We start from the raw sequence: 27,601 nt of genomic DNA on the forward strand, positions 1-27,601 counted from the left end.
CAAAGCTGCTAATGGTACTAGATGAGTGACGAGGAAAGAGTTAAACCATACCTGAAGTGTAGCTTATATTTATTACATAGGTTAAAAAATAAATTAAAAAAAACATTTTAACATGGCTTGTTCTGCTCCAGCAAGTTCTATCTCGGTGGTTTCTCAATGAGAAGTTCCCTTCAGCTCTGCATTTAACTATGCTCAGCTTCAAGTGACAGCTGTGGTGGTCTGCTCGTTGGGCGCAACGGCCGTCACTCAGAGTGCTGGAAGGATGGGGAGGATGTGGAGCAGGTCAATTCAGCATGAGGGACTGTCCATGGCGCTTGTGAGAGCAGAGCGCTTCATGTTAAAAGTTCTACTTCTGACCTATCGAGCAAGTATTAGCAGCAGGTATGGCTTAACTGCTTTCTGTCACCATCTGGTGCTGTCAGACTACCTTTAAATAGAGAAGCATGTGGTGACATTTCCATTTTAATAGATATATTAACTTTGAAGGGAACCTGTCACCAAGAAAATCCAGTGAAAACAGCATGTTATAAAGCAGAAGGAACTGAGCAGATTTATATACAGTTTTAGGTGAAAAGATTCAGTAAAACATGTAGGGGGACATTTATTATCAGATATACGCCAAATTTTGGCGTATATCTGGCGCAGATTGCAGTGCAAAGGTTAATTGTGCCGCAATCTGCAACTTTTCCCCACTCACGCCAGGTCTAAAAAAAGGGGGTGTGGATGGGGGCAGGCCGCCATGCCCGTCTCATTTATCATTGTCTACACCTGTTTTAGGCATAGAAAATGTTCTAAATCTACACAACAAGGGAGCGAGTGTAGATTTAGACAGGCGGTGGATAAGTTCCTCCGCCAGCACAGGGGTTATTAAGACTGGTGTCTGAAATGCTTATCTTAATAAATGACCCCCATAATTTTTTTTATTTAAACCTCTGCTCATTGTGATCCTAGTGGTCATGTAGGTAATCCTAATCAGTGACCAACCACTATCTCTGCATGACTAATCATACAGAGGCAGCTGTCAATCAGTAAGACCTCCCACATGACTCCTAATCATAGAAAGAGCAGTGGTTTAAATAAATATATTGTACGAGCTAATAAATCTCTTCCCATAATACTATACAGTGTATATCAGTCTGTTCAGCTCCTCCTGCTCTATATCATGCTGCCTGCTGCAGATTTAAATGTATTTTAACAGTGACAGGTTCCCTTTAAAGGGGTTATCCGAGTTATTTTTTTGTTCTTTCTAGGTTTCTAACTAGGCAAATGTAACAGCTTTCCAATTAACTCACTTTATCTGCAGTGCCTGGTTTATCAGAGTTGACTGAGGGTCACATGACCTGTGATGTCAGCTTCTCTCCCTGCTCTGATAAAGTTGTTTACAAGCCTGTAAACTAGACTTACTGTGCTGGCCACGCCCCCTTCACTGCCGGCTGTCTTCTCTCTCCTAGGATTCTTAACCCCTTCAGCTGCACAGACTGGCTAGCTGCAGCAGTGAGGAGACAATGCTGGGCACTGGAGCTGACAGACTAGAGAGAGCATTGCACAAGAAGGTAGGGGGAAGATCCTGTGTGTATTAGCAGTGTCATTATACAACTGGGATCTGTAGTTCTACACTTACAAGATGCTGCTGATTCTCCCAACACTCAGGGCAGCTCTTGTATCCACTCCCTTAGAAGTGTCATTATACAGCTGGGACTTGTAGTTCTACACTTGCAAGTTGCTGTTGATTCTCCCAGCACTCAGAGCAGCTCTTGTATCCACTCCCTTAGCAGTGCAGGGGGAGGGGCAGAGATTGTTTTTATTGCATGTAAACAAAGAACCAGAAAAGAACCAGAGAAATGAAATATATATATATTTTTTGCCTGAAACTTGCTTAGCTTAGTTATATATTGCTAGAAGAAAATGGATTCTGGTCCGTGCTTCTTCCAACAAACACGTAGCCACTTGTGCACACAAGAAAAGTTGGTTTATCATAGGCAGACACCCTGTTCACCACTCCACGCTGCCCAGCGAAAGCTCATACACTCCAGCACCTTCAAAGAAACGGCAACATAGTGCAGCATCCACGGTACTTTTAAATAAAAATTGTATTTATTGTACTCACAAACAAGCACTTGGTATCAGCATAAAAATATTTAGTCAGTCCGCTGTCCGCCCGACCCGGGTTTCGCCCAATGGCTTTGTCAGGGGCTCTACATAGCATAACACCGGCACCTATTTAAGTCCTCCATTAAACACTTCCGTGTCAAACCTCCTATGTCGGGGTCAATCTTTTTTTGGACAATTAGGTGACTATATCTCCATTGTATAGATCTATGTTCTAGAGTGCCCCTGCGGTTTGCAATATGTAGGGAGAACCTTACGTAAATAAAAAATCAGAGTAAGTGAACATATTGGTAACATCAAGAGAGGTTTGGAGACACATAGTGTCCCAAGCACATCTTAAAAACTTCCATCAAAAAAAAACGTTTTGGTTTAAAATTTAGGGCTGTGGAACGGGTTGTGAAACATTGTAGGGGGGGGGGGGGGGGGACCCTGTCAAACAAATAAATAAAAAAGAAGTGCAGTGGATTTATGACATAGGCACTCTCCAACCAAATGGGTTAAATATTGATTGGGATATTAGAGCAGCTATGTAGGATTTTTTATATAGGTAGTTCATAATTAGCTCCCCTATAAATATAGCTATAGAAGTAGGGAACGGTAATTGTTTGAAAACTGTGAATAATTAAGTGTTTTTTTTCTATTTATTATTTTAGATAACATGTTTTATAGAGGATTTTATGATGAAATTATGTTTGACTTTCTAACATTAATTTTTATGTAATTGTGTATGTTTAAATGTTATACAATGGAGATATAGTCACTTAATTGTCCAAAAAAAGATTGACCCCGACATAGGAGGTTTGACACGGAAGTGTTTGATGGAGGACTAAGGCCTCTTTCACACTTGCGTTGTTGGGATCCGGCATGCACTTCCGTTGCCGGAGGTGCCTGCCGGATCCGGAAAAACGCAAGTGTACTGAAAGCATTTGAAGACGGAACCGTCTTCCAAATGCTTTCAGTGTTACTATGGCACCCAGGACGCTATTAAAGTCCTGGTTGCCATAGTAGGAGCGGGGAGCGGGGGAGCGGTATACTTACAGTCCGTGCGGCTCCCGGGGCGCTCCAGAATGACGTCAGAGCGCCCCATGCGCATGGATGACGTGATCACATGGATCACGTGATCCATGCGCTTGGGGCGCCCTGACGTCACTCTGGAGCGCCCGGGGAGCCGCACGGACGGTAAGTACACTGCTCCCCCGCTCCCCACTACACTTACCATGGCTGTCAGGACTTTAGCGTCCGGCAGCCATGGTAACCACTCTGAAAAAGCTAAATGTCGGCTCCGGCAATGCGCCGAAACGACGTTTAGCTTAAGGCCGGATCCGGATCAATGCCTTCCAATGGGCATTAATTCCGGATCCGGCCTTGCGGCAAGTGTTCCGGATTTTTGGCCGGAGCAAAAAGCGCAGCATGCTGCGGTATTTTCTCCGGCCAACAAACGTTCCGTACCGGAACTGAAGACATCCTGATGCATCCTGAACGGATTACTCTCCATTCAGAATGCATTAGGATAATCCTGATCAGGATTCTTCCGGCATAGAGCCCCGACGACGGAACTCTATGCCGGAAGACAATAACGCAGGTGTGAAAGAGCCCTTAAATAGGTGCCGGTGTTATGCTTTTTTTTATGCTGATACCAAGTGCTTGTTTGTGAGTACAATAAATACAATTTTCATTTAAAAGTACCGTGGATGCTGCACTATGTTGCCATTTCTTTGAAGGTGCTGGAGTGTATGAGCTTTCGCTGGGCAGCGTGGAGTGGTGAACAGGGCGTCTGCCTATGATAAACCAACTTTTCTTGTGTGCACAAGTGGCTACGTGTTTGTTGGAAGAAGCGCGGACCGGAATCCATTTTCTTCTACTATTATATACAGGAGAGAGGACCGGCTCCTGTCATCTGGACTGCTGCTAATTTAACCTGTTGTGGTATACATGGACTACAGTTTTTTACTGTTGCTTTGTTTTGTAGTTATATATTGCTGCCCATCAGATTTTTCAGTGCTATATATATTTTTTTCAGAACTCGGACAACCCTTTTAAGCTCTTGTTACAAAACAATGTTTTATACTCTGTGTGCTTGTGAAAAAGAGCGTCAAACATGCAGAGATTATTTAGGCTACTTTCACATCTGCTTGTTCTCTTTCCGCTATTGAGTTCCGTCATAGGATCTCAATAGCGGATGAAAACACTTTCATTTTGTCCCCATTCATTGTCAATGGGGACAAAACTGAACTGGAGGGAACGGAGTGCACCAGAATGCATTCCGTTCCCCATTGCGGACAGAATAACACTGCAAGCAACGTTTTTCTGTCCGCAATGTGGTGCAGAGCAAGACGGATCTGTCATGACTCGCAATGTAAGTCAATGGGGACGGATACGTTTTCTCTGACACAGCAGAAAACTGATCCGTCTCCCATTGATTTTCAATGGGGTTCATGATGGAACAGTCATTGCTATGTTAAAGATAATACAACCAAATCCGTTCAGATGCAGACGGTTGTATTATCAGAACGGAAGCGTTTTTGCTGATCCATGACGAATCCAGCAAAAACACGGGTGTGAAAGTAGCCTTTCGTAGAGTAGGACAAGTAGTCCAGGGCGATCTGCTGGAAGTAAGGCTTGTCTGTTGTCTGCATGTAAATTCATATGAAGGCAGGCAATAAAAATGATAGCTGCAGATGGGATGAGTGTGATCAGATGGCACCTCTATACCCAGGAAAGCCTATGAAATAATAATGGTGCTTTTTCATGTCTAATCCAACAGCACATGCATTATTTAGGATTATATCATTCTGCTGCATATTATATATAGGAACATTTCCATTCGCACTGTATTGTGAAAAAGTGTCAATTGATCAAAACTATTCAGCAGGGTTTAAATAGCGCTAAAACAAGATTAGAGTGATGAGTAAAGTCATGTGTATACAAGCCGCACTGAATAGTTAATGTGTTTCTGCCGGGATTACTTCTGTCATAAGGTACTTACCCTTTACTGATATTATATAATTCATACAGTTCCACAATTCATACTAATTAGTTACTTACTGGTAAGGGAACAAAACACTGGTAAGGGTACATAACTTGTAAAAAAAAAAACTCGATCAAAAAAAGGCGTCTTCTGAGATTTTACTACTATGTACTATCCAGAGGATAGGTCATCAGTATCTGCTTGGTGGGGGTCTGACACCTGGGACCCCCGTCGATTAGCTGTTTGAGAAGGCACCAGAGCTCCTGTGAGCGCTGTGGCCTTCTCGCAGTTTCTCCAAGGCCAGTGGTGATGCATTAATTGTGTCACTGAAGTGAATGGGGCTAAGCACAATACCAAGCACAGCCGCTGTACAATATACGGTGCTATGCTTGGTAAGCTGCGAGAAGGTTGCGGCAGGGGTCCCGGGTGTCGAACCTCCACCGATCACATACTGATGACCTATCCTGAGAATAGGTCATCGGCATCAAAATGTCGGAAAAGCCGTTTAAAGATAACATGTTACTATGAAGTGAAGTCTGCAGGCAGCATGTTATAGAGTAGGAGAAGCTAAGTAGATTTATATATAGTTTTGTAGGAAAAGATTGCATAAAACTTATAATTTACTTAATTTATATATTTAAATTGCGGCTTTTTGTGAGTTCAGTTGTGTACGGGCTGTCTTATCAATGACATCTATCTCTGTATACACGTTTACTCAGAGAATGTCATCAATCACTGATAATGGCCAAATGAGCTGTCTTGAGCTCAGAAAAAGCAGAGACTTTAAAGTGTAAATTACAGATTTTACTGAATCTTTCTGCTCAGTTCCTTCTGCTCTAGAACACACTGCCTACAGACTGTGCTGCATTTCATGGTAACTGGTCCTCTTTAATGCGGCTTTGCATATATTCTTCCTAGAAACCAGCAGTAGTGTCGTCTGGCATACAATATTCATGCATATTTTTTGGTCTCCCTAATGATAAAGTGCACCCTGAAGAGTATCCCGCAATACCAGTCAACGAAGCAAGGTAAAATTCTCTTGAGACATTCTGGTTCTCTTGTCCTTCTAGAAAGAGAACTATCTTGCATATTTCATTGAGAGAAGTGTAACCTTGGGTGGGATGTTCTATCTCTCTAGTCTCACTTTCAGTTGAATATTACTTTGGAGGTCTCTCTCTGGTTCATCTGAAATTGATCCCAAAATGGTAAAATGGAATTGCTCATTCTTAAACAGGGTGTCGCTTGTGCTAATCTGATAACCTATCCTCAGGTGAATAGGAAGGAGCTGTCTCATTGAAGTGAATGGGAATAGTGGAGCTGAAATTAGACCTGCTCACTGCTGCTCAGCAAGAAGTTAAACAGTGAGGAGAACACAGCACTCATATGAGTGCTGTGTTATCTTCACACACCTGATCGGCAAGGGGTGCCTTTTAGGCCTTTTTAGGTTTAGGAAAATGAATTTATATATCTTTCCCAGAAACCCAGAGGGGCATTGCCTGGCCTACAATACTGTGCACACGTACTCTGCATACTAAGCGCTCTCCATAATGAGAAAGACAAGGCATATATATTGATGAGAAACACAGAGCAGTATACTGGGCTTTTTTTCTCTCCCTACCTCCATCTTTCTCTTTCAAAAATAAATAAAAAATTATCACTCTAAACCTTTTGAGAAATTGGCAATGAATCCCGAACTAGTGGAATTGATTCACTCATCCTTAATTCAGCACTTTTTCATGTATTTGTGCAGTGTAATGTATAAAAGATATGTTAAGCATTCATATAACTAAGACATGTTTCAGTATCACTGTTTTCTTTGAAGTAAACAACCCAACAGTCATCAGGAATAAACTTAATTACATACCATGAACTCTTATTTCACATTATCCCTAGTGACAGCTGTTAAAAACCTTAGTGACATCTATATTTACAATACATATGAGAAAGCAAGGGATGTTGGCCTATCATCCTTTATTTTTATTATGAGACTTAGGCCTCATGCACACGACCGTTTTGGCGGCTCGGATGCGGACCCGTTCACTTCAATGGGGCCGTTCACTTCATTGCTGTCCGCATCCGTGGCTCTGTTCCGCGGCCCCGTTAAAAAAAATATAACATGTCCTATTCTTGTCCGTGCTTTGCGGACAAGAATAGGCAGTTATATTGCCGGCGCCTGTTCCGTTCCGCAAATTGCGGAAGGCAACACGGGCGGCTTCCATTTTTTGCGGATCCGCGGTTTGCGGACCGCAAAAAACGACACGGCCATGTGCATGAGGCCTTACAAACATGCACATTACATGTAGAATTTTGATTTTCTGAACCAATATCTATCACCTGCTGATATGAGTATTATAATTGGCTTATGATTAGGATTTCTGATTGGTTATGACTTAGACGATCAGCCAAAATGCGTAAACTGTGTCATACTGACTCTGGATTTGAATATTTTAATATCAATAAAAGTCACATTTTAACTGATTCAACTGCTAGAATTATCATGTTATACTTAGGATTTCTGAATGGGATTTTTTTGGTAATTTATATAATACATTTGCATTTTTTGTATTACTTACCAAGACTTAACTTTATCACATCACATTTCAACATTGTAGTCTCATTATCAGTATCTGAGATGCCTCCAAACAAGTAGATATCCTATTAATGGGACCAAACAAAAGACCATTTAATAATATAATCTCATAGCAAAGTATGTCAATTCATTTTCAACTTAATCGAAAACAAGCACTGAGCTAGACTGGTAGCAAAACTACAATATCCTGATTTGTCGGCTGTGTAGACTTGATAGCATGAAGATATCTAGGCTGCCTATGATAATGTAATTTGACAGCCATACACTGCAGGAAACAAGCCAGGAGAACTCCTAAGATATATGCATTTCTGAACCCTAGGTAAGATTTAGTAGGATGGGGAATTCTTTAGTTTTTAATGGGAATCTGTCAGCTGATTTGGGGCCACTAAGCCACCAGCATACTGTACCGCTATGCAGCTGGATTTTAGGGTCCCAAACCAGCCCATATTAAAGGGGTTTTCACAGGCTTTTATACTGATGACATATCTTTTGGACAGGTCACCAGTATATGGTCAGTGGGGGTCTGACATCTGGGATCCCTTCCAATCAACTGTTTGAAAAGGTAGTACAGTAGCACTGCAGTCTTCTCTGAGCTTACCAAGCAGCTCATTATAGAGTGGCTGTGTTTGGTATTTCTGTGATGAATGTGATGTCAAGTGGCCTGGGTTAAGCTGTGAGAAGGATGTGGTGCTACTGCACGTGCCAGTACCTTCTCAAACAGCTGATAGGTCATACTGAGGATAGATCATCAGTATAAAAATCAAAAAAAAAAACTTTTAAATCATTCATCCCTGCAAAATATAGTAAATGATCTAAGTTACTGGAAAATCAGCCTGCGGTTTATCTCCAATGGCATTGGGTGCATGTGCAGCGAAGCAAAGGGTACTGTCCTGCACATGCGCCTTATACCGCTTGAGATGATTTCCCAGATTCATCTCTCGGTAAGTTAGATATTTTATTATATCTTGCAGGATCGGTCAGATTGATATGAACAGTTTTGGGACCCAGCAGTATAATGGCATACTGGCGGTCTAGTGGCTTCAAACTAGTTCTAGTTATTTTGAAGAAAAAATTTGTCAAAATGTTTTGTTTTCAGAAATATGACATCTAGTTTAATAAAGGCCTTGACACATCAGCAGGTCATCTCTATACTCATTTAATAACTACATCGAGAGTTCAATTCTGGATTGCAATACAACAAAAGGAATTCATATTGCTATCCGTATGTACAAATGTGGCTAAAGTAACAGGCACTTCTAGAAAAACAAAAATAAAACCTCTTAGGCTGAGTTTAAACATTCAAGGGGGAATTTATCGCTTGCGGTGGTTTTGGTGTCAATTTTAAGTGTGTCTTTGCATTGAGAGGTTGTGCCAAATTTATAAAATGGCGCACAGTAATAATATATTTGCCGCAAGTGTAATGTCTTGTACGGCTAAGTCTGTAGAAGTACATTATGGGGTTGCCTGACCTGGAGATGCAACTTTTTTGTGACCTTTTAAAATGTTGCACATCATAAATGAGACTTACAGGTGTTCTAATCTGTAATCCTGGCCTACTTTTCACTCCACTTCTGAAAGCGGTGAGGCTCACCAAATGTCACAGAAAGGCCTCTTGCACACGACCGTATGCCCTCCGAGACATACAGTCTGTGAGCGGGCCATATGTCAAGGAGTGGCATGGATCGTGTGCACGGGAGCACACTGCATCATAGATTACAATGATGCTGTGCACGTTGGGCCGCCCGCGGGATTATTGTCCCGCACTCATATGATCTTATGAGTGCAGGACAATAGTCCCGGGGGTAGCCTGATGTGAACAGCATCATTGTAGTCTATGATGTTGTGTGCTCCCGAGTGCACGATCAATGCCGCACCGGGACATATGGCCTGCTCCCGGACCATATGTCTCGGAGGGCATACGGTCGTGTGCAAGAGGCCTAATATGCACCAAATTTCATAAATAGGCATCACTTTCACATAGGCATCATTTTTAAGCCATAAAACTGGTGTAGCAGATTTGATAAATGTGCCCCTCAGTTTGTGAAGACAAAACCAAGTGTGGGGTACAGATACTATTTCACCTCTTTGTTTAATCCACTCTTGGTTTTGGATTCAAAAACTGCATCAGAAAACTTCAAAGTGGAAACCTAGATGGTCAGTTATTAAGACCGGTGTTTTAGCAGCCCCTGCGCTGGCGGTGGATCGCCGAAGTTATGTAGAGGTGCTGGCCTCTACATAACTTCAGCGCATCCAACACCACTTCTAAATGTAAGCCTTACATAGGTATATTTAAGGTTAATGAACGACCTCCCTAGTCTAAAAAGGGAGGTCCACTTTCAGAACTGAGTTTTTAGTTGTTCCATGCATCTAAAATGAAAAAATGTAATAACTTTTCAAATTGTCTTAACAGTCGATCATTTTGTGTCTGCGGACCTATGTGTTTCCATGGTAACATACTGTAAACAAGTCTTGTTCCTTACTTATATATATATATATATATATATATATATACACTGCTCAAAAAAATAAAGGGAACACAAAAATAACACATCCTAGATCTGAGTTAATTAAATATTCTTCTGAAATACTTAAAAAATGAAAATCAAATTTTTCAACCCATGGAGGTCTGGATTGGAGTCACACTCAAAATTAAAGTGGAAAAACACACTACAGGCTGATCCAACTTTGATGTAATGTCCTTAAAACAAGTCAAAATGAGGCTCAGTAGTGTGTGTGGCCTCCACGTGCCTGTATGACCTCCCTACAATGCCTGTGCATGCTCCTGATGAGGTGGCGGATGGTCTCCTGAGGGATCTCCTCCCAGACCTGGACTAAAGCATCTGCCAACTCCTGGACAGTCTGTGGTGCAGCGTGACGTTGGTGGATAGAGCGAGGCATGATGTCCCAGATGTGCTCAATTGGATTCAGGTCTGGGGAACGGGCGAGCCAGTCCATAGCATCAATGCCTTCATCGTGCAGGAACTGCTGACACACTCCAGCCACATGAAGTCTAGCATTGTCTTGCATTAGGAGGAACCCAGGGCCAAAACCGCACCAGCATATGGTCTCACAAGGGGTCTGAGGATCTCATCTCGGTACCTAAAGGCAGTCAGGCTACCTCTGGCCGAGCACATGGAGGGCTGTGCGGCCCTCCAAAGAAATGCCACCCCACACCATTACTGACCCAATGCCAAACCGGTCATGCTGGAGGATGTTGCAGGCAGCAGAACGTTCTCCACGGCGTCTCCAGACTCTGTCACGTCTGTCACATGTGCTCAGTGTGAACCTGCTTTCATCTGTGAAGAGCACAGGGCGCCAGTGGCGAATTTGCCAATCTTGGTGTTCTCTGGCAAATGCCAAACGTCCTGCACGGTGTTGGGCTGTAAGCACAACCCCCACCTGTGGACGTCGGGCCCTCATATCACCCTCATGAGTCTGTTTCTGACCGTTTGAGCAGACACATGCACATTTGTGGCCTGCTGGAGGTCATTTTGCAGGGCTCTGGCAGTGCTCCTCCTGTTCCTCCTTGCACAAAGGCGGAGGTAGCGGTCCTGCTGCTGGGTTGTTGCCCTCCTACGGCCTCCTCCACGTCTCCTGATGTACTAGCCTGTCTCCTGGTAGCGCCTCCATGCTCTGGACACTACGCTGACAGACACAGCAACCTTCTTGCCACAGCTCGCATTGATGTGCCATCCTGGATAAGCTGCACTACCTGAGCCACTTGTGTGGGTTGTAGACTCCGTCTCATGCTACCACTAGAGTGAAAGCACCACCAGCATTCAAAAGTGACCAAAACATCAGCCAGGAAGCATAGGAACTGCGAAGTGGTCTGTGGTCACCACCTGCAGAACCACTCCTTTATTGGGGGTGTCTTGCTAATTGCCTATAATTTCCACCTGTTGTCTATCCCATTTGCACAACAGCATGTGAAATTGATTGTCACTCAGTGTTGCTTCCTAAGTGGACAGTTTGATTTCACAGAAGTGTGATTGACTTGGAGTTACATTGTGTTGTTTAAGGTGTTCCCTTTATTTTTTTGAGCAGTGTATATACAGTGGGGGAAATAATTATTTGACCCCTCACTGATTTTGTAAGTTTGTCCAATGACAAAGAAATGAAAAGTCTCAGAACAGTATCATTTCAATGGTAGGTTTATTGTAACAGTGGCAGATAGCACATCAAAAGGAAAATCGAAAAAATAACTTTAAATAAAAGATAGCAACTGATTTGCATTTCATTGAGTGAAATAAGTATTTGAACCCCTACCAACCATTAAGAGTTCTGGCTCCCACAGAGTGGTTAGACACTTCTACTCAATTAGTCACCCTCATTAAGGACACCTGTCTTAACTAGTCACCTGTAATAAAAGACACCTGTCCACAGAATCAATCAATCAAGCAGACTCCAAACTCTCCAACATGGGAAAGACCAAAGAGCTGTCCAAGGATGTCAGAGACAAAATTGTAGACCTGCACAAGGCTGGAATGGGCTACAAAACCATTAGCAAGAAGCTGGGAGAGAAGGTGACAACTGTTGGTGCGATTGTTCGAAAATGGAAGGAGCACAAAATGACCATCAATCGACCTCGCTCTGGGGCTCCACGCAAGATCTCACCTCGTGGGGTGTCAATGTTTCTGAGAAAGGTGAAAAAGCATCCTAGAACTACACGGGAGGAGTTAGTTAATGACCTCAAATTAGCAGGGACCACAGTCACCAAGAAAACCATTGGAAACACATTACACCGCAATGGATTAAAATCCTGCAGGGCTCGCAAGGTCCCCTGCTCAGGAAGGCACATGTGCAGGGCCGTCTGAAGTTTTGCCAATGAACACCTGAATGATTCAGAGAGTGACTGGGGAGAAGGTGCTGTGGTCTGATGAGACCAAAATAGAGCTCTTTGGCATTAACTCAACTCGCTGTGTTTGGAGGAAGAAAAAATGCTGCCTATGGACCCCCCAAAACACCGTCCCCACCGTCAAGCATGGGGGTGGAAACATTTTGCTTTGGGGGTGTTTTTCTGCTAAGGGCACAGGACAACTTATTCGCATAAACGGGAAAATGGACGGAGCCATGTATCGTGAAATCCTGAGCGACAACCTCCTTCCCTCTGCCAGGAAACTAAAAATGGGTCGTGGATGGGTGTTCCAGCACGACAATGACCCAAAACATACAGCAAAGGCAACAAAGGAGTGGCTCAAGAAGAAGCACATTAAGGTCATGGAGTGGCCTAGTCAGTCTCCGGACCTTAATCCAATCGAAAACCTATGGAGGGAGCTCAAGCTCAGAGTTGCACAGAGACAGCCTCGAAACCTTAGGGATTTAGAGATGATCTGCAAAGAGGAGTGGACCAACATTCCTCCTAAAATGTGCGCAAACTTGGTCATCAATTACAAGAAACGTTTGACCTCTGTGCTTGCAAACAAGGGTTTTTCCACCAAGTATTAAGTCTTTTTTTGTTAGAGGGTTCAAATACTTATTTCACTCAATGAAATGCAAATCAGTTGCTATCTTTTATTTAAAGTTATTTTTTCGATTTTTCCTTTTGATGTGCTATCTGCCACTGTTACAATAAACCTACCATTGAAATGATACTGTTCTGAGACTTTTCATTTCTTTGTCATTGGACAAACTTACAAAATCAGTGAGGGGTCAAATAATTATTTCCCCACTGTATATATATACATTCATACACTTTACATCTTATTTGACTAAAGATTTTTTTCATTTTATTAAGACTATTTGCCAAGTTACTTTTGTTAATTTTAAATGAATGGAAACAATTAGAAAAGAGTTGCAAAGGTTAACCTGCGTTCCCTTTACACTTTATAATCCATAAACAGCATTAGGAGTGAGGTTCTTCTTTGGTATAAATCACACTATTCTTATCTTAACCTGTACCTGCACCTTTCAAACATGGCTAGATGTATGTTAGTATTTGGTACCGGGCATGTCTGAGTGCACTATACCAAACTTACATTTTGGTTTAGATTTGGTAACTTGACAGCAACATTGTGACCTGACAATTTGCCATGGTCCTTCCATTCTGTGTTACTATACCATTTTACCTTATCACAATGTGCTGTAAATGAGTGGAATTTCCTTCCCTCTGGACTTTCTCCTTTGATCTCATAACACTGCCATGACAAAGTAGCTATAAAAATAAATAAGTGAATAAAGGCAAAATTCTTGTCCACATTCAAGGCAATAGTTATGTTTCAGGCACACTATGCTTCTGCCAAAGTGAAACAGCTAACGGCTTTGTTGAGGAGGGGATAGTGTTCATTTTATTGATTTTTGCCAACTCACATTTTGCCACACCACTGAGAAGACACATTAATTTGAATAGTAGATGCAGCATAAGGGTAAGTTCACACAAGGGTTTTTGGAGAAGCTTTTGATGCAGATTTTTCAGTCTAAGCCAGAGCTGGATGCGAAGGGAATTGGAAATATAAAGGAAGGATTTGCTTCTTCCTACTGGATCCACTTCTGGCTTTGGCTCAAAACCTCCTCCAAAAACTAAATGTGAACCTACCCTAAAGTTGGTTTTACTCAACCAACCAACCTAAAATAAACATACTTCACTAACTGAACATATTTTAGGTTTTTGGATTTATTTGCTTGTTGCATGTATCATATGTACAGTGCATTTGAAAAGTCTTAGGACCCTTTCACTTTTTTTTACATTTTGTTATGTTGCGGCCTTGTGCTAAAATAAAAAAAAAAAAGTTTTCCTTCATCAGTCTGCACTCAAAGCGCCATAATCAAAAAGTGAAAACGGAGTTCTAGAAATTTTTGCAAATGAATTAAGAAGGAAAAACTAAACTTTCACATGGACATAAGTATTCAGACCCTTTGTTATGGCACTTGAAATTTATCTCTGGAGGCCTCCCATTTCTTTTGATTATCTTTGACATGTTTTTACACATTGATTAGAGCCCACGAATGGTAAATTCAGTTGATTATACATGATTTGGAAAGAAAAACTCCTGTCTATTTAAGGTCTCACAACTGACAATGCATATCAGAACATAAGCCAAACCATGAGGAGAAAAAAAATGCCTGTAGAGCTCAGAGATAGGTTTGTATGGAGGCACAGATCTGGAGTAGGGTACAAAAAATTCTGAGGCACTGAAAGTTTCCAAGAGCACAGTGGCCTACACAATTCTTAAATGAAAGAAGTTTGCAGCAACCATAAATCTTCCTAGTGCTGGTCACACCACTAAACTAAGTAATAAGGGGAGAAGGGCCTTGGTAAGAAAGTTGAACGAAGGTCTCATGGTCAGTCTGGTCGTGGTCCAAAGATCCTGAATTCAGATGGGAGAAACTTCCAGAAAATCACTGCAGCACCACAAATCTGGGTTTATGACAGAGTGGCAGGAAAGAAGCCTCTCTTCAGTAAAAGACACATGAAATCCCACCTGGAGTTTGCAAAAAAAGCACCTAAAGGACTCTCAGACTGTGAGAAACAAGATTCTCCGGTCTGATGGAAGCAAGATTAAACCTTTTGGTCTCAATTTTAAGCATCGTGTCTGGGGAAACCAGACACTGCTCATCACCTGCCTACTACCATCCGTACAAAGAAGCATGCTGTGGGGATGTTTTTCAGCAGATGACACAGGGAGACTAGTTAGGGTTGGGAGAAAGCTGAATGTAGCAAAATACAGAGATGTTCTTAATGAAAACTTGATCCAGAGTGCTCTGGACTTGAGGCTGCAATCACTACCAAAGGTTGCTTCAACTAAGTACTGACTAAACAGCCAGAATGCTTAAGCCAATGCAATATTTTAGTTTTTCCTTTTCAATATATTAGCAAAGATTTCAAACATTCTGTTTGAGTGCAGATTGATGGGGAAAAGCATATATTTTTTTTGTTTTATTTAATTTTATTTTAGCACAAGGCTGCATTGTAACCAAAAAGCGAAAGGGTCTGAAGACTTTCTGAATTTGTTGTATTTTACCACTAGTTTGATTTGAAATAACAAAATTGATTTAATGATGGCAGCATGCTATGGCATACTCTCAGAAATCGTATAGCCTACATTAGACTGTCAAAAGGTTTTTGCTAATTGGTTTTTGGGCTTGTCATGCATTATACTATCTGATCCGAAATACCTTCCTGTTTATGAGGATTCCATTAAACATGGAAAACTCTTTATAATGATATTTAGCAACTTATATGACAGAAAATAGAAGAAAAAAAAAGATTTTTCCTGAAGGCATTGTCTCATCTTACACATTGGTGGGCATATCTCTAGATATGGCACCAATGTCAGATAGGAGTGGGTCTAAACTCTGGGGTCTCACACCTATCTCCAGAACAGGAACTTTGAAGTGAACAGAGAGCAGCTGTGCATATGGGGCCACCCTCCGTTCATTTATATGGGACTCTTAAAATCATCTCCAGCTGGTCACACTGAAGTAAATGGAGCGGTGGCCGCACTTGCATGGTGCGCTCTCCATTCATTTCTATGGGGACTTCCAAAAATAGCCGAGCGTGCTCGCTCAGCTAATTTGGAACTCCCATATAAATGAATGGAGAATATGCTTAACATGTGCAGTGTGCTCTCCTTCACTTTCTGGAGATAGGTGCAGGACTCAGAGGTGGGACCTGCAACTATCTGACTTTGATGGTATATCCTACTGAAATCTGACATGACACAACCCCTTTAAGTATTAGAAAGAATTTCAGATAAATAGTTGGATACATCTAGCGGTAAAGGAAATAATTCACCTGTATCCAGCATGTACACATCACTGTGGTATACTCCATCTGCTGAACAGCCGCCAAACATGTATATTGTTGTCCAACTGTAGCAAATGCATTGCCCAACCTTAATATAACATATTAGTAAATTGATATATTTTTGACAAAAACCATAGTTAAGTACTGATAATGAAAGAAGTATAATTTAGATTTGTAAAATAATGTAGAGACTTACCTTGCATCAGGCAATGAACCAGATGTTTTAACCGGTACCCACATTTCAGAAACTGAAATTTAAATAGCCACAAAGAAGCAAGTTAGCAAAAAAAGTATTTTTTTTTTAAATAGCTAATTTTTATTTATACCAAATGCTAAGCTATGTCATTGTGAAAATAGAAACAATACCACCATCATCTAGAAAACTTTAAAATAAGTCAGGACCGGCCCAGTGAAGTCTCTCCACATACAGCCCTTTTCCTGCTAGTCTCTGTGCTATACACTTTGTAGTATCTTACCTCAAACAATACTATGGTAAAGTAAATCACTGAATAAATAAAGATTAAAATCAGATCTACGCAGAGAGGGGAATTCCACGCTCTAATATTACCAATTTAATAAATGCTCTCTTAATTAATGAAAGTCTGAATAAAGAAATACAACATATTATTTAGCTTATCAATGTTACTATTTTTGATGGATGTAACATGCAAGGATTATTTTGGATGCTTTTATCCATGAAAACCCAATAAAACTAAATTTACAAGAAGTAAATCACTGAAATCTGAGAAGGCAGGCAGGAATACTGGGATAATTTATATTAAAAAACCACGGCACTCTATAGCTGCTTTTAAGTTGCTTGTTTTATTTCATTTTTCATTATATATCTTTTTTAATTTTAGTATCCATCCAAAAATAAGCCACTGGCCAACGTTTCGGTCTAGTCTTAGACCTTGTTCACGGCCTAATGTATAGACAAGTAAATGTTTTACATTAATAATTAAATATATACAACAATAGAAAATGGTTCTTTGTCAAATCACATAATATATTGACTATGCATTGGTAAATAACATCGTTCTTGGAAGAAAATCTCTGTCATATAAAGGAGAATACAAAAACTGACCAAAATCATCTAAGGACGGACACAAGATCATATAAGCATATATATCTCTTCAGGTGGTCTATCAGTAGCATGATATGTCGGCAGGGTGAGAGCAGAGGTCTAAAATGGGGTGCTGTAGTAGGGATATCCAGATAGCGGTGATGTAGGGTATCTGTGGGATCCAAACAGTATAATATTACTATATTATTACTATTACTAGGTGGATACTGGGATAGTGTTCTAGTCATATAGGTTGTATAAACAATGTGGTTCAGACCACATAGATACGATGCCAATAGACTTAGTCAAATGGGGGTAACATGAAGGGTAGCAAGGTAGCAGAGACACAGATATTATTAACACAGATATTGTAAACTCAGGTATTATGAAGGTAGCAAGGTAGCAGAGACACAGATATTATAAACACAGATATTAGCTAAATCCTTAGCCATCAATTTTGGAAGCGCACATACCTTAGTCTGTATAGTAGGGAAGTCTCTGGGATGGTATAGGGACGCTACTGGTTTGTGCGCTTTATAGAGCTAGCGAGGGAGGCGTGGAGGGGCGTGTCTGGCGCCAAAAGCGTGCGCATATGCAAAATAACTTGTTGGTCCACGTTACCTTAGACGAGCGTCACAAGCGGACGCATGTGCAGAGCGACCTGGGCGGAGAGTGGCTTGAGCCGGATTAAATGTTTGCGGGCGCATGCGCAGTAAGGCACGCTGGTCTAGAAAGGGAAATGGTAGAACGTAGCCGCATATTGGAAGATGTGCGCATGCGCAATGGCAATAGCGGTTATAATAGGAGGAATAGAGCAGCATAAAGGACATAAAGTCAGCATTAATCATATAGAAATTGCTCATCTTAAGACAAAGTCGCTATCTATTTGTTAGATATAAGAAAATATGTTAAAACTAGGAGTTTGCTAGTCTAAGGTAAATGAGTACAAATGCCTCTATGTATCCTAACGTATATATTGATATGACACTATAATACTATAATGTATCACTATAATATATTATGGCAGTGGTATGATACTACCTGTGTGACAGTGGTCATTTCACCTGTAGAAAATAAAGAGGAGGGGGGGGGGGGGGAAAGGGAAGGTTAATATCTGGAAGCATATCACATATTAATTTCGCATATATATACAATGTGTTAAACAATGGATTGTGAGGTTACTAGCATGTAGTCATAGTCATATGACTATATGCTAGTAACCTCACAATCCATTGTTTAACACATTGTATATATATGCAAAATTAATATGTGATATGCTTCCAGATATTAACCTTCCCTTCCCCCCCCCCCCTCTTCTTTATTTTCTACAGGTGAAATGACCACTGTCACACAGGTAGTATCATACCACTGCCATAATATATTATAGTGATACATTATAGTATTATAGTATTATAGTGTCATATCAATATATACGTTAGGATACATAGAGGCATTTGTACTCATTTACCTTAGACTAGCCAAACTCCTAGTTTTAACATATTTTCTTATATCTAACAAATAGATAGCGACTTTGTCTTAAGATGAGCAATTTCTATATGATTAATGCTGACTTTATGTCCTTTATGCTGCTCTATTCCTCCTATTATAACCGCTATTGCCATTGCGCATGCGCACATCTTCCAATATGCGGCTACGTTCTACCAGTTCCCTTTCTAGACCAGCGTGCCTTACTGCGCAGCGCCCGCAAACATTTAATCCGGCTCAAGCCACTCTCCGCCCAGGTCGCTCTGCACATGCGTCCGCTTGTGACGCTCGTCTAAGGTAACGTGGACCAACAAGTTATTTTGCATATGCGCACGCTTTTGGCGCCAGACACGCCCCCCCCTCGCCTCCCCTCGCTAGCTCTATAAAGTGCACAAACCAGTAGCGTCCCTATACCATCCCAGAGACTTCCCTACTATACAGACTAAGGTATGTGCGCTTCCAAAATTGATGGCTAAGGATTTAGCTAATATCTGTGTTTACAATATCTGTGTTTATAATATCTGTGTCTCTGCTACCTTGCTACCTTCATAATACCTGAGTTTACAATATCTGTGTTAATAATATCTGTGTCTCTGCTACCTTGCTACCTTCATGTTACCCCCATTTGACTAAGTCTATTGGCATCGTATCTATGTGGTCTGAACCACATTGTTTATACAACCTATATGACTAGAACACTATCCCAGTATCCACCTAGTAATAGTAATAATAATAGTAATATTATACTGTTTGGATCCCACAGATACCCTACATCACCGCTATCTGGATATCCCTACTACAGCACCCCATTTTAGACCTCTGCTCTCACCCTGCGACATATCATGCTACTGATAGACCACCTGAAGAGATATATATGCTTATATGATCTTGTGTCCGTCCTTAGATGATTTTGGTCAGTTTTTGTATTCTCCTTTATATGACAGAGATTTTCTTCCCAAGAACGATGTTATTTACCAATGCATAGTCAACTATATTATGTGATTTGACAAAGAACCATTTTCTATTGTTGTATATATTTAATTATTAATGTAAAACATTTACTTGTCTATACATTAGGCCGTGAACAAGGTCTAAGACTAGACCGAAACGTTGGCCAGTGGCTTATTTTTGGATGGATACTAAAATTAAAAAAGATATATAATGAAAAAATGAAATAAAACAAGCAACTTAAAAGCAGCTATAGAGTGCCGTGGTTTTTTTAATATAAATTATATGCACCCTTACACTGAGCACCGCCAACCAGCTACAGGAGTGCCACTCAACCACCTTTTCGGAATACTGGGATAGGCAAGAATTAAGAATGTGTTTTAAGAATTGACCACAGACAATAAAGAACTATATGATAGACGTATTTCAGAAAATCTATTCATTTTTGTAAAATCTTTAAATATGTTGTAAATAAAGCGCTGGATTTGTCCACATTAGTTTATGATTTATGCACTTACTGCTGTTGTCTTAGAGATATAGTAGTATGTGCAGACTGAGAGAATCATTTACGGAAACAGAACTGGTTAAAGGGGTTCTCTGAGAGTATAAAATGTCCCCTCATATGCCGGGCCCCCCACATGGAATATACTTACCCCACTCCCTGTGCCGTTCCTGGTCCCTGCACCGCCGCTGCTTCTTCCCATGCAAGGATGAAAACATCCGATGTCGGGGGGAAGGGGGGGGGTAAGCATCCAAAGGCAGGCAGAGACGGGGACAAGCCTCCCTAGTGTCACCTGCGATGCTACGGAGGCTCGTCCCCGCCTGCCATTGGCTTCTCCCTCCCAACGCCGTATCTTTCATCCATGCATGGGAGAAGCAGCAGCGGCGGTGCGGGGATCAGGAGCAGAATGGGGTAAGTACAGTCAGGTCCATAAATATTGGGACATCGACACAATTCAAAATTTTTTAGCTCTATACACCACCACAATGGATTTGAAATGAAACAAACAAGATGTAGGAATTACAACAGTTTGCATATGTGCCTCCCACTTGTTAAGGAACCAAAAGTAATGGGACAGAATAATAAACATAAATAAAACTTTCACTTTTTAATACTTGGTTGCAAATCCTTTGCAGTCAATTACAGCCTGAAGTCTGGAACGCATAGACACCACCAGATGCTGGGTTTCATCACTGGTGATGCTCTGCCAGGCCTCTACTGCAACTGTCTTCAGTTCCTGCTTGTTCTTGGGGCATTTTCCCTTCAGTTTTGTCTTCAGCAAGTGAAATGCATGCTCAATCGGATTCAGGTCAGGTGATTGACTTGGCCATTGCATAACATTCCACTTCTTTCCCTTAAAAAACTCTTTGGTTGCTTTTTGCAGTATGCTTTGGGTCATTTTCCATCTGCACTGTGAAGCGCTGTCCAATGAGTTCTGAAGCATTTGGCTGAATATGAGCAGATAATATTGCCCGAAACACTTCAGAATTCATCCTGCTGCTTTGTCAGCAGTCACATCACCAATAAATACAAGAGAACCAGTTCCATTGGTAGCCATACATGCCCACGCCATGACACTACCACCACCATGTTTCACTGATGAGGTGGTATGCTTAGATCATGAGCAGTTCCTTTCCTTCTCCATACTCTTCTCTTCCCATCACTCTGGTACAAGTTGATCTTGGTCTCATCTGTCCATAGGATGTTGTTCCAGAACTGTGAAGGCTTTTTTAGATGTCATTTGGCAAACTCTAATCTGGCCTTCCTGTTTTTGAGGCTCACCAATGGTTTACATCTTGTGGTGAACCCTCTGTATTCACTCTGGTGAAGTCTTCTCTTGATTGTTGACTTTGACACACATACACCTACCTCCTGGAGAGTGTTCTTGATCTGGCCAACTGTTGTGAACAGTGTTTTCTTCACCAGGGAAAGAATTATTCAGTCATCCACCACAGTTGTTTTCCGTGGTCTTCCGGGTCTTTTGGTGTTGCTGAGCTCACCGATGCATTCCTTCTTTTTAAGAATGTTCCAAACAGTTGTTTTGGCCATACCTAATGTTTTTGCTATCTCTCTGATGGGTTTGTTTAGTTTTTTCAGCCTAATGATGGCTTGCTTCACTGATAGTGACAGCTCTTTGGATCTCATCTTGAGAGTTGACAGCAACAGATTCCAAATGCAAATAGCAAACTTGAAATGAACTGTGGACCTTTTATCTGCTCATTGTAATTGGGATAATGAGGGAATAACACACACCTGGCCATGGAACAGCTGAAAAGCCAATTGTCCCATTACTTTTGGTTCCTTAACAAGTGGGAGGCACATATGCAAACTGTTGTAATTCCTACACCGTTCACCTGATTTTGATGTAAATACCCTCAAATTAAAGCTGACAGTCTGCAGTTAAAGCACATCTTGTTTGTTTCATTTCAAATCTATTGTGGTGGTATATAGAGTCAGAAATGTTAGAATTGTGTCGATGTCCCAATATTTATGGACCTGACTGTATATTCCATGTGGGGGGCCTGGAATATGGGGGGGGGGGGGGGCAGTTTATACTGTTGGATAACCCCCTCTAAATTAGTTAATCTTCAGTATCTCAGAGGCCAGAAATTAGCCATCCTTGTATGTAAGGCTCTGTTTGCCAGGTTCAAGACCTACATAGAAGTTAATATCGAGGGATACGGTACATTGTTTACATATGCAATGTTTTACATGTGCCACATGTATATGTGTATATATAATGTGGGGATTCGCTCTGGTAGGCAGTTAGCGGACGCAGTATAGAGGCAATCACAAAGTCTTTTAACTTAAATAGTTCAGTGTTTATTCACACAGAAGGCAAAACAAAATAACAGTTCACAGTCTTGGTGTTTGTTCAGACCATGGAAAGTCCACAGAACACAAACATTCACCTTGTTAGCAGTTTTTCATCATGCGGCTCTCAGCCCTTTTGCACAGCACACATCTTCAAATCCCAAACCGCAGAGACTCCACAGCTTACTGTGAGATGGAGGATAATCCACACCACCTGATTAATGGCGACTGCTTTTTATAAGCCTCCCAAGACCCGGCCTGGAACGTGGGGAGCAGCCACCCACCCATCACTTTGGCTACTCGCAGTATCAGACCTAGAGACCACACGGACGCCGATGGAGTCCGGGCGGTGGAGCAAGGACTTATCTCCACCTCCACTCAGCATAAGAAGAGGGGTAACATACTCTCTGCCCCATGGGGTTATATTCATCGATATACCATACAATGTTATGCATGGTAGTGCGGTCCAGCTCATAGACCAACATCATTCTAGATCCCCATAGGGCATTATACTTGACTCGGATTGCCCCACCTTGGATCAGGTCCACATTTTGCACCAGCAGTCATCACACTGCTTGTTTGCGCGTTCATGCTTTATGCCCAAAGAGGGCTGACTAAACAGACCTCATAGTTAATGGGAAGAAAGCAGTTATGCATTTAAGGCATGGAATTATCTTGATTTCAGATAATCTTCACAATACCAGCCAAGCACTAGACAATCTTACAAATTTATATAAGGCATGATACCTGTGTTAAACATGTGCAGGTCATCTACAACTCTTCCATGGTAGATACCGCCAAAAACAAAGACATTTTCACCAACAGTGGCCACACTATGGTTCAAGGTTTGAGGAGCAGCTCCAGTCGGTTTTAATTTCTCCCATTTTAATGTACCTGTAATGTATGGAAACTTTATATTTATAAGCCCTGTGACAATTCTTTTTTCTGAGACAAAAAATAAATAAATAATAAAAAATAACTTTGACAGCTGAGTTGAAAATGCTATTGGGTAGTAAGAATATGCATTACTGAGACTTTCATTCCATGAAGTTCAACATATTATCCTACAATGTTGATCTAAAGGAAGGTAAAATATAAACCCTTATATGCAGTCTTTATATACAGAAATAAATACCTTTCTAACTCCAGTGTGTCAGAATATGAATAAATCCCTTGTCCCTCACAGCGTTCTTGTATAGACAACTTGACATAGATACCATCAACCATCATAATCTTCTGGGAAGTAGCCTCACTGACCTGACTCTTCCCGAGACAAACCTTCTTTCCCCTACCTAGCCATAGTGGATGCTTACTTGTAATGGTCATAGGATGCATATGAAAAATCACTGGGACACATCTTTGCACTGAGAAACTGTTACCACTGTAGATAGAGACAGATCAGGACAATGAGCCCTAAGGCTAGAACCCAGCCCTCTTTCCCTACCTACTTGCAGTACAAGCCCTAGATATCTAGACTGCAACTGGTCGACTGTTCCTACGCTATTTAAGTGCATAGACAGACAAACATCAAAGACAGACAAACACAATACCAGAGTTGTAGGTAAATGGTCAAAACCAGACAAGCTACGAGATCAGAACCAGACAGACAATGCAGTACCAAACGAGAGACAGAAAGTTGTCAGAACCCCTTAGTGACCACCCATACGTATTTTTACGGCGGTCACTAAGGGGCCTTAGGCTGGGCCACCGTGTTTTTTACGGCGGCCCAGTCTAAGCGCTGCACGGCTCCCCCGTGCAACGGGGAGCGCGGACCTGGCTCTCACATGAGAGCCGGGTCCCTGCTCTAACAGCCCGGACCGGCAGGAGTGCCGATCCGGGCTGTTTAACCTTTTACATGCCGGCGCAATGGTGCCCGCTGCATGTAAAGTGGTGACAGAGGGAGCGGACTCCCTCTGTCTCCCATCAGCAACCCCGAAAATGCGATCGTGGGGTGCTGATGTGTTGGGAAGCTTACCTTGCTTCCGATCAGGGGCCCCGAGCCTGTCTTCCGTTACCTCCAGCAGGCTGTGCCTCTCTGGCGCAGCCTGCTGGTCAATGTTTGAATAGCATTGCTATTGAAATGCAATGCATTATAGAGATAATGCATTACATTTTAAAAGCAATCAAAATACTGTATATTATAGTCCCCTTGTGGACTATTAAGTAGTAAAAAAATAGAAAAAAATACATTTATTAAATAAAAAAAATTCCATAAAATAAAAAAAATATGCTTTTTTTTCCATTGAAAATACGCTTTTCAAGAAAAAAATGGCAAAAAGAAAAAATCCGCCATATGTTTGGTATTGCCGCGTCCGTAACGACCGGACTACATAAATATTACATAAATTATCCCCTATGGTGAACGCCGTAAAAAATAAATAAAAAAGAAAAACTGAATTTCGAATTTATTCTTAGTTTGCACACGAAAAAAACGTAATAACAAGTGATCAAAAAGCGGCATTTACTCCAAAATCATACCAATGAAAAATACAAGTCTTCTTTCAAAAATCAAGCCCTCACACAATTCCATATAAAAAAATAAAAAAGTTATGGGTCTTGTGAAGTGGCAATGCAAAATCATTTTTTTGGTTAATAAAAGGGGTTTTATTGCAAAAAAAGTAGTAAAACGTAAACAAAATTATAAGTATTTAGTATCACTGTAATCGTACTGACCCAGAGAATAAAGATATTATGTTATTTGTACCGAAAAATTAACACCATAAAATTTATAATGTAAAAACGCAGTGGAAGTATTGCTATTTTTCCCCATCTCCCTCCCAGAAAGAGTTAATAAAAGTTAATCAGAAAGTTATGTGTACCCCAAAATGGCGCCATTAAAAACTACAACTTGTCCCGTAAAAAAACAAGCCCTCATAAAGCTATATAGACGAAAAAATAAAAAAGTTATAGCTCTTGGAACGAGACCATGAAAAAAGGAAGAAAAACGCTTGGTCATAAAGGCCCAAACAGGCTTGGTCACTAAGGGGTTAAATAGAGCGTCAAGTCCTTGGATCAGAGACTGACAGGTCAAACTCCAGGTGCAGGAACTTCTATTTCTGTTCCCTCCCACATAGGCAAGGAATTTACCCCCATCTTGGTGTTGGTGATGTGCTAGAAGGGGGCTTAGTTCAATGGCTTAGCCAATCCCCTTATCTGTCTCTGCAGCGGCCGTGATGGTGAAGGGGGCTTTGCTTAGCTACTGAACATGTGCTTGCTATAGGTACTAAATAGAAATCTACAAACCATTTAATGCTTCTTACCCAGGTCAAATGAATATATCCCAGGCAAACATTCAACAGCATCTTTGTCATCATGACCTCCAAACAAAAAGATTTTCTTTTTCACAACACTGTGGAAAAAAACAACAGCATGTGTTCTCTCTAAGGGCAAGCGTATTACTGTAGGTAGTCTAATGTGAAAAAGTTGACAAGTCCATAAAGAACTCGTTTATTTAGCTTACTTTAGGTATACAGGATAAAGATACAGTTTAACAGATTGTATACTTTGAGTTAGTACTATTTAAGCAAAGTATTTCTCTGTAGAGAATCCTATGGAAAAAAACATACAGTACCAGAGAACAAACCCCAAGATCTAAAAAAACGTTGTATATGAAAATTATTTATTTATTTTGACTTTAAAATAACATCTGACCACAGTGTCACAGTTTTTGTCAAAAACACCAACAAAAAAGCTGTAAAAAAAAAACACTGTGTGAATACAGCCTTAGGGTCCATTCACCCTTCCATAAGTGTTTTGTGGTCCACTAATTGCGGATCCGCAAAACACTGACACCGGCCATGTGCGTTCCTCATTTTGCGGACTGCACATGGCTGGCACTATAAAATAAACGCCTATTCTTGTCCGTGACTGCGGACAAGAATAGGACATGCTCTATCTTTTCTGCGGGGCTGCGGAATGGAACTATGGATGTCGGGCAGCACACGATGTGCTGTCTGCATCTTTTGCCGCGCCCCACTGAAATGAATGGTTCGACACCCATTCTGCAAAATTGCAGAATGGATACAGACCCATTCATGCGGATGTGTGAATGGACCTTTAAAGAGGTATTCCTTTAAAGTAAGCCCCCCTAATGTGTTTGACCTCAGGAAATAATCATACTCACCTGCACCCTACCGCTCCGGTCCTGCTTCCTGGCTCTATTCAGCAATCTTCTGGTCCCTGGCTTATTTACTTCTGGCTGGGGTAAGGATAGGGTCGCATGTGCTACTGCACAAAATGACTGGCCTCAGTGGTGAGATGAGCCAGCAGTGATGTGCGGAATAGGGACATGTCACCACTACGGTCAGTGGTTGGCTGCAGCAGAACGCATGACCATGTCCATACCCTGGCCAGAAGCAAAAACGCCAGGGGACAGAAGATTGCTGAACGAAGCTAGGAAGCAGGACCGGAGAAGTAGGGTGCAGATGAGTCTGATTCTTTTCTTAAGTCAAACATGTTAAGGGGCTTACTTTATAGGGGATCCAGTCCTGGAGTATCCTTTTAAGGATATAGATTTCTTTGCATTATTAAATTGCAAGTTTTTCATATAAGAAAGTTTGGTTTGGCTTCTACAGCTGGTATACATATATACAATACACAGGTAGCTGCAGGAAGCCATTCTGCTAAATCCATTAGACTGGCTGTCTGATGGCTTGGGTCTCCAGTTCTTCTCTGACCTCTTGTCAATATACTAAGCAGCCAGCTGCTGAATGCGGTTCTATAAGATTCCCACTTGTGAATGATCTATAAGCTAATTAATCACCAATATTAAACAATCATCAAAAACATATTGCATTTTATGAAACTGAGTTTTTAGAGGTGACTTCTTTATTTCCATGTTGTGTTTGCGAACATTTAGACACTGACGCATGAAATGCATG

At 41.3% G+C, this 27,601-nt stretch overlaps 1 protein-coding gene across 2 annotated transcripts in view; it reads right to left on the reverse strand.

Annotated features, from left to right (window-relative positions):
* LOC120991490 overlaps nt 1-27,601 on the reverse strand; it is a 95,140-nt gene that overhangs the window by 43,962 nt on the left and 23,577 nt on the right. The window contains exons 6-11 of one of the 2 annotated variants that reach the window (XR_005776686.1): nt 25,982-26,070; nt 23,469-23,615; nt 16,607-16,658; nt 16,399-16,498; nt 13,733-13,818; nt 7,651-7,732 (exon numbers count right to left, since the gene is read on the reverse strand). Coding sequence is in view for 1 of the 2 variants with exons in the window: in XM_040420299.1 (XP_040276233.1) it covers nt 7,651-7,732; nt 13,733-13,818; nt 16,399-16,459 (229 nt within the window). In the remaining variant the exon portion in view is untranslated. Of the gene's footprint in view, nt 1-7,650; nt 7,733-13,732; nt 13,819-16,398; nt 16,499-16,606; nt 16,659-23,468; nt 23,616-25,981; nt 26,071-27,601 lie in introns of those variants that run through there. The other variant, XM_040420299.1, reaches the window with a different exon arrangement.

The sequence above is a fragment of the Bufo bufo genome, chromosome 2 (assembly GCF_905171765.1).
Source record: "Bufo bufo chromosome 2, aBufBuf1.1, whole genome shotgun sequence".
In the NCBI taxonomy this organism is placed as follows: domain Eukaryota; kingdom Metazoa; phylum Chordata; class Amphibia; order Anura; family Bufonidae; genus Bufo; species Bufo bufo.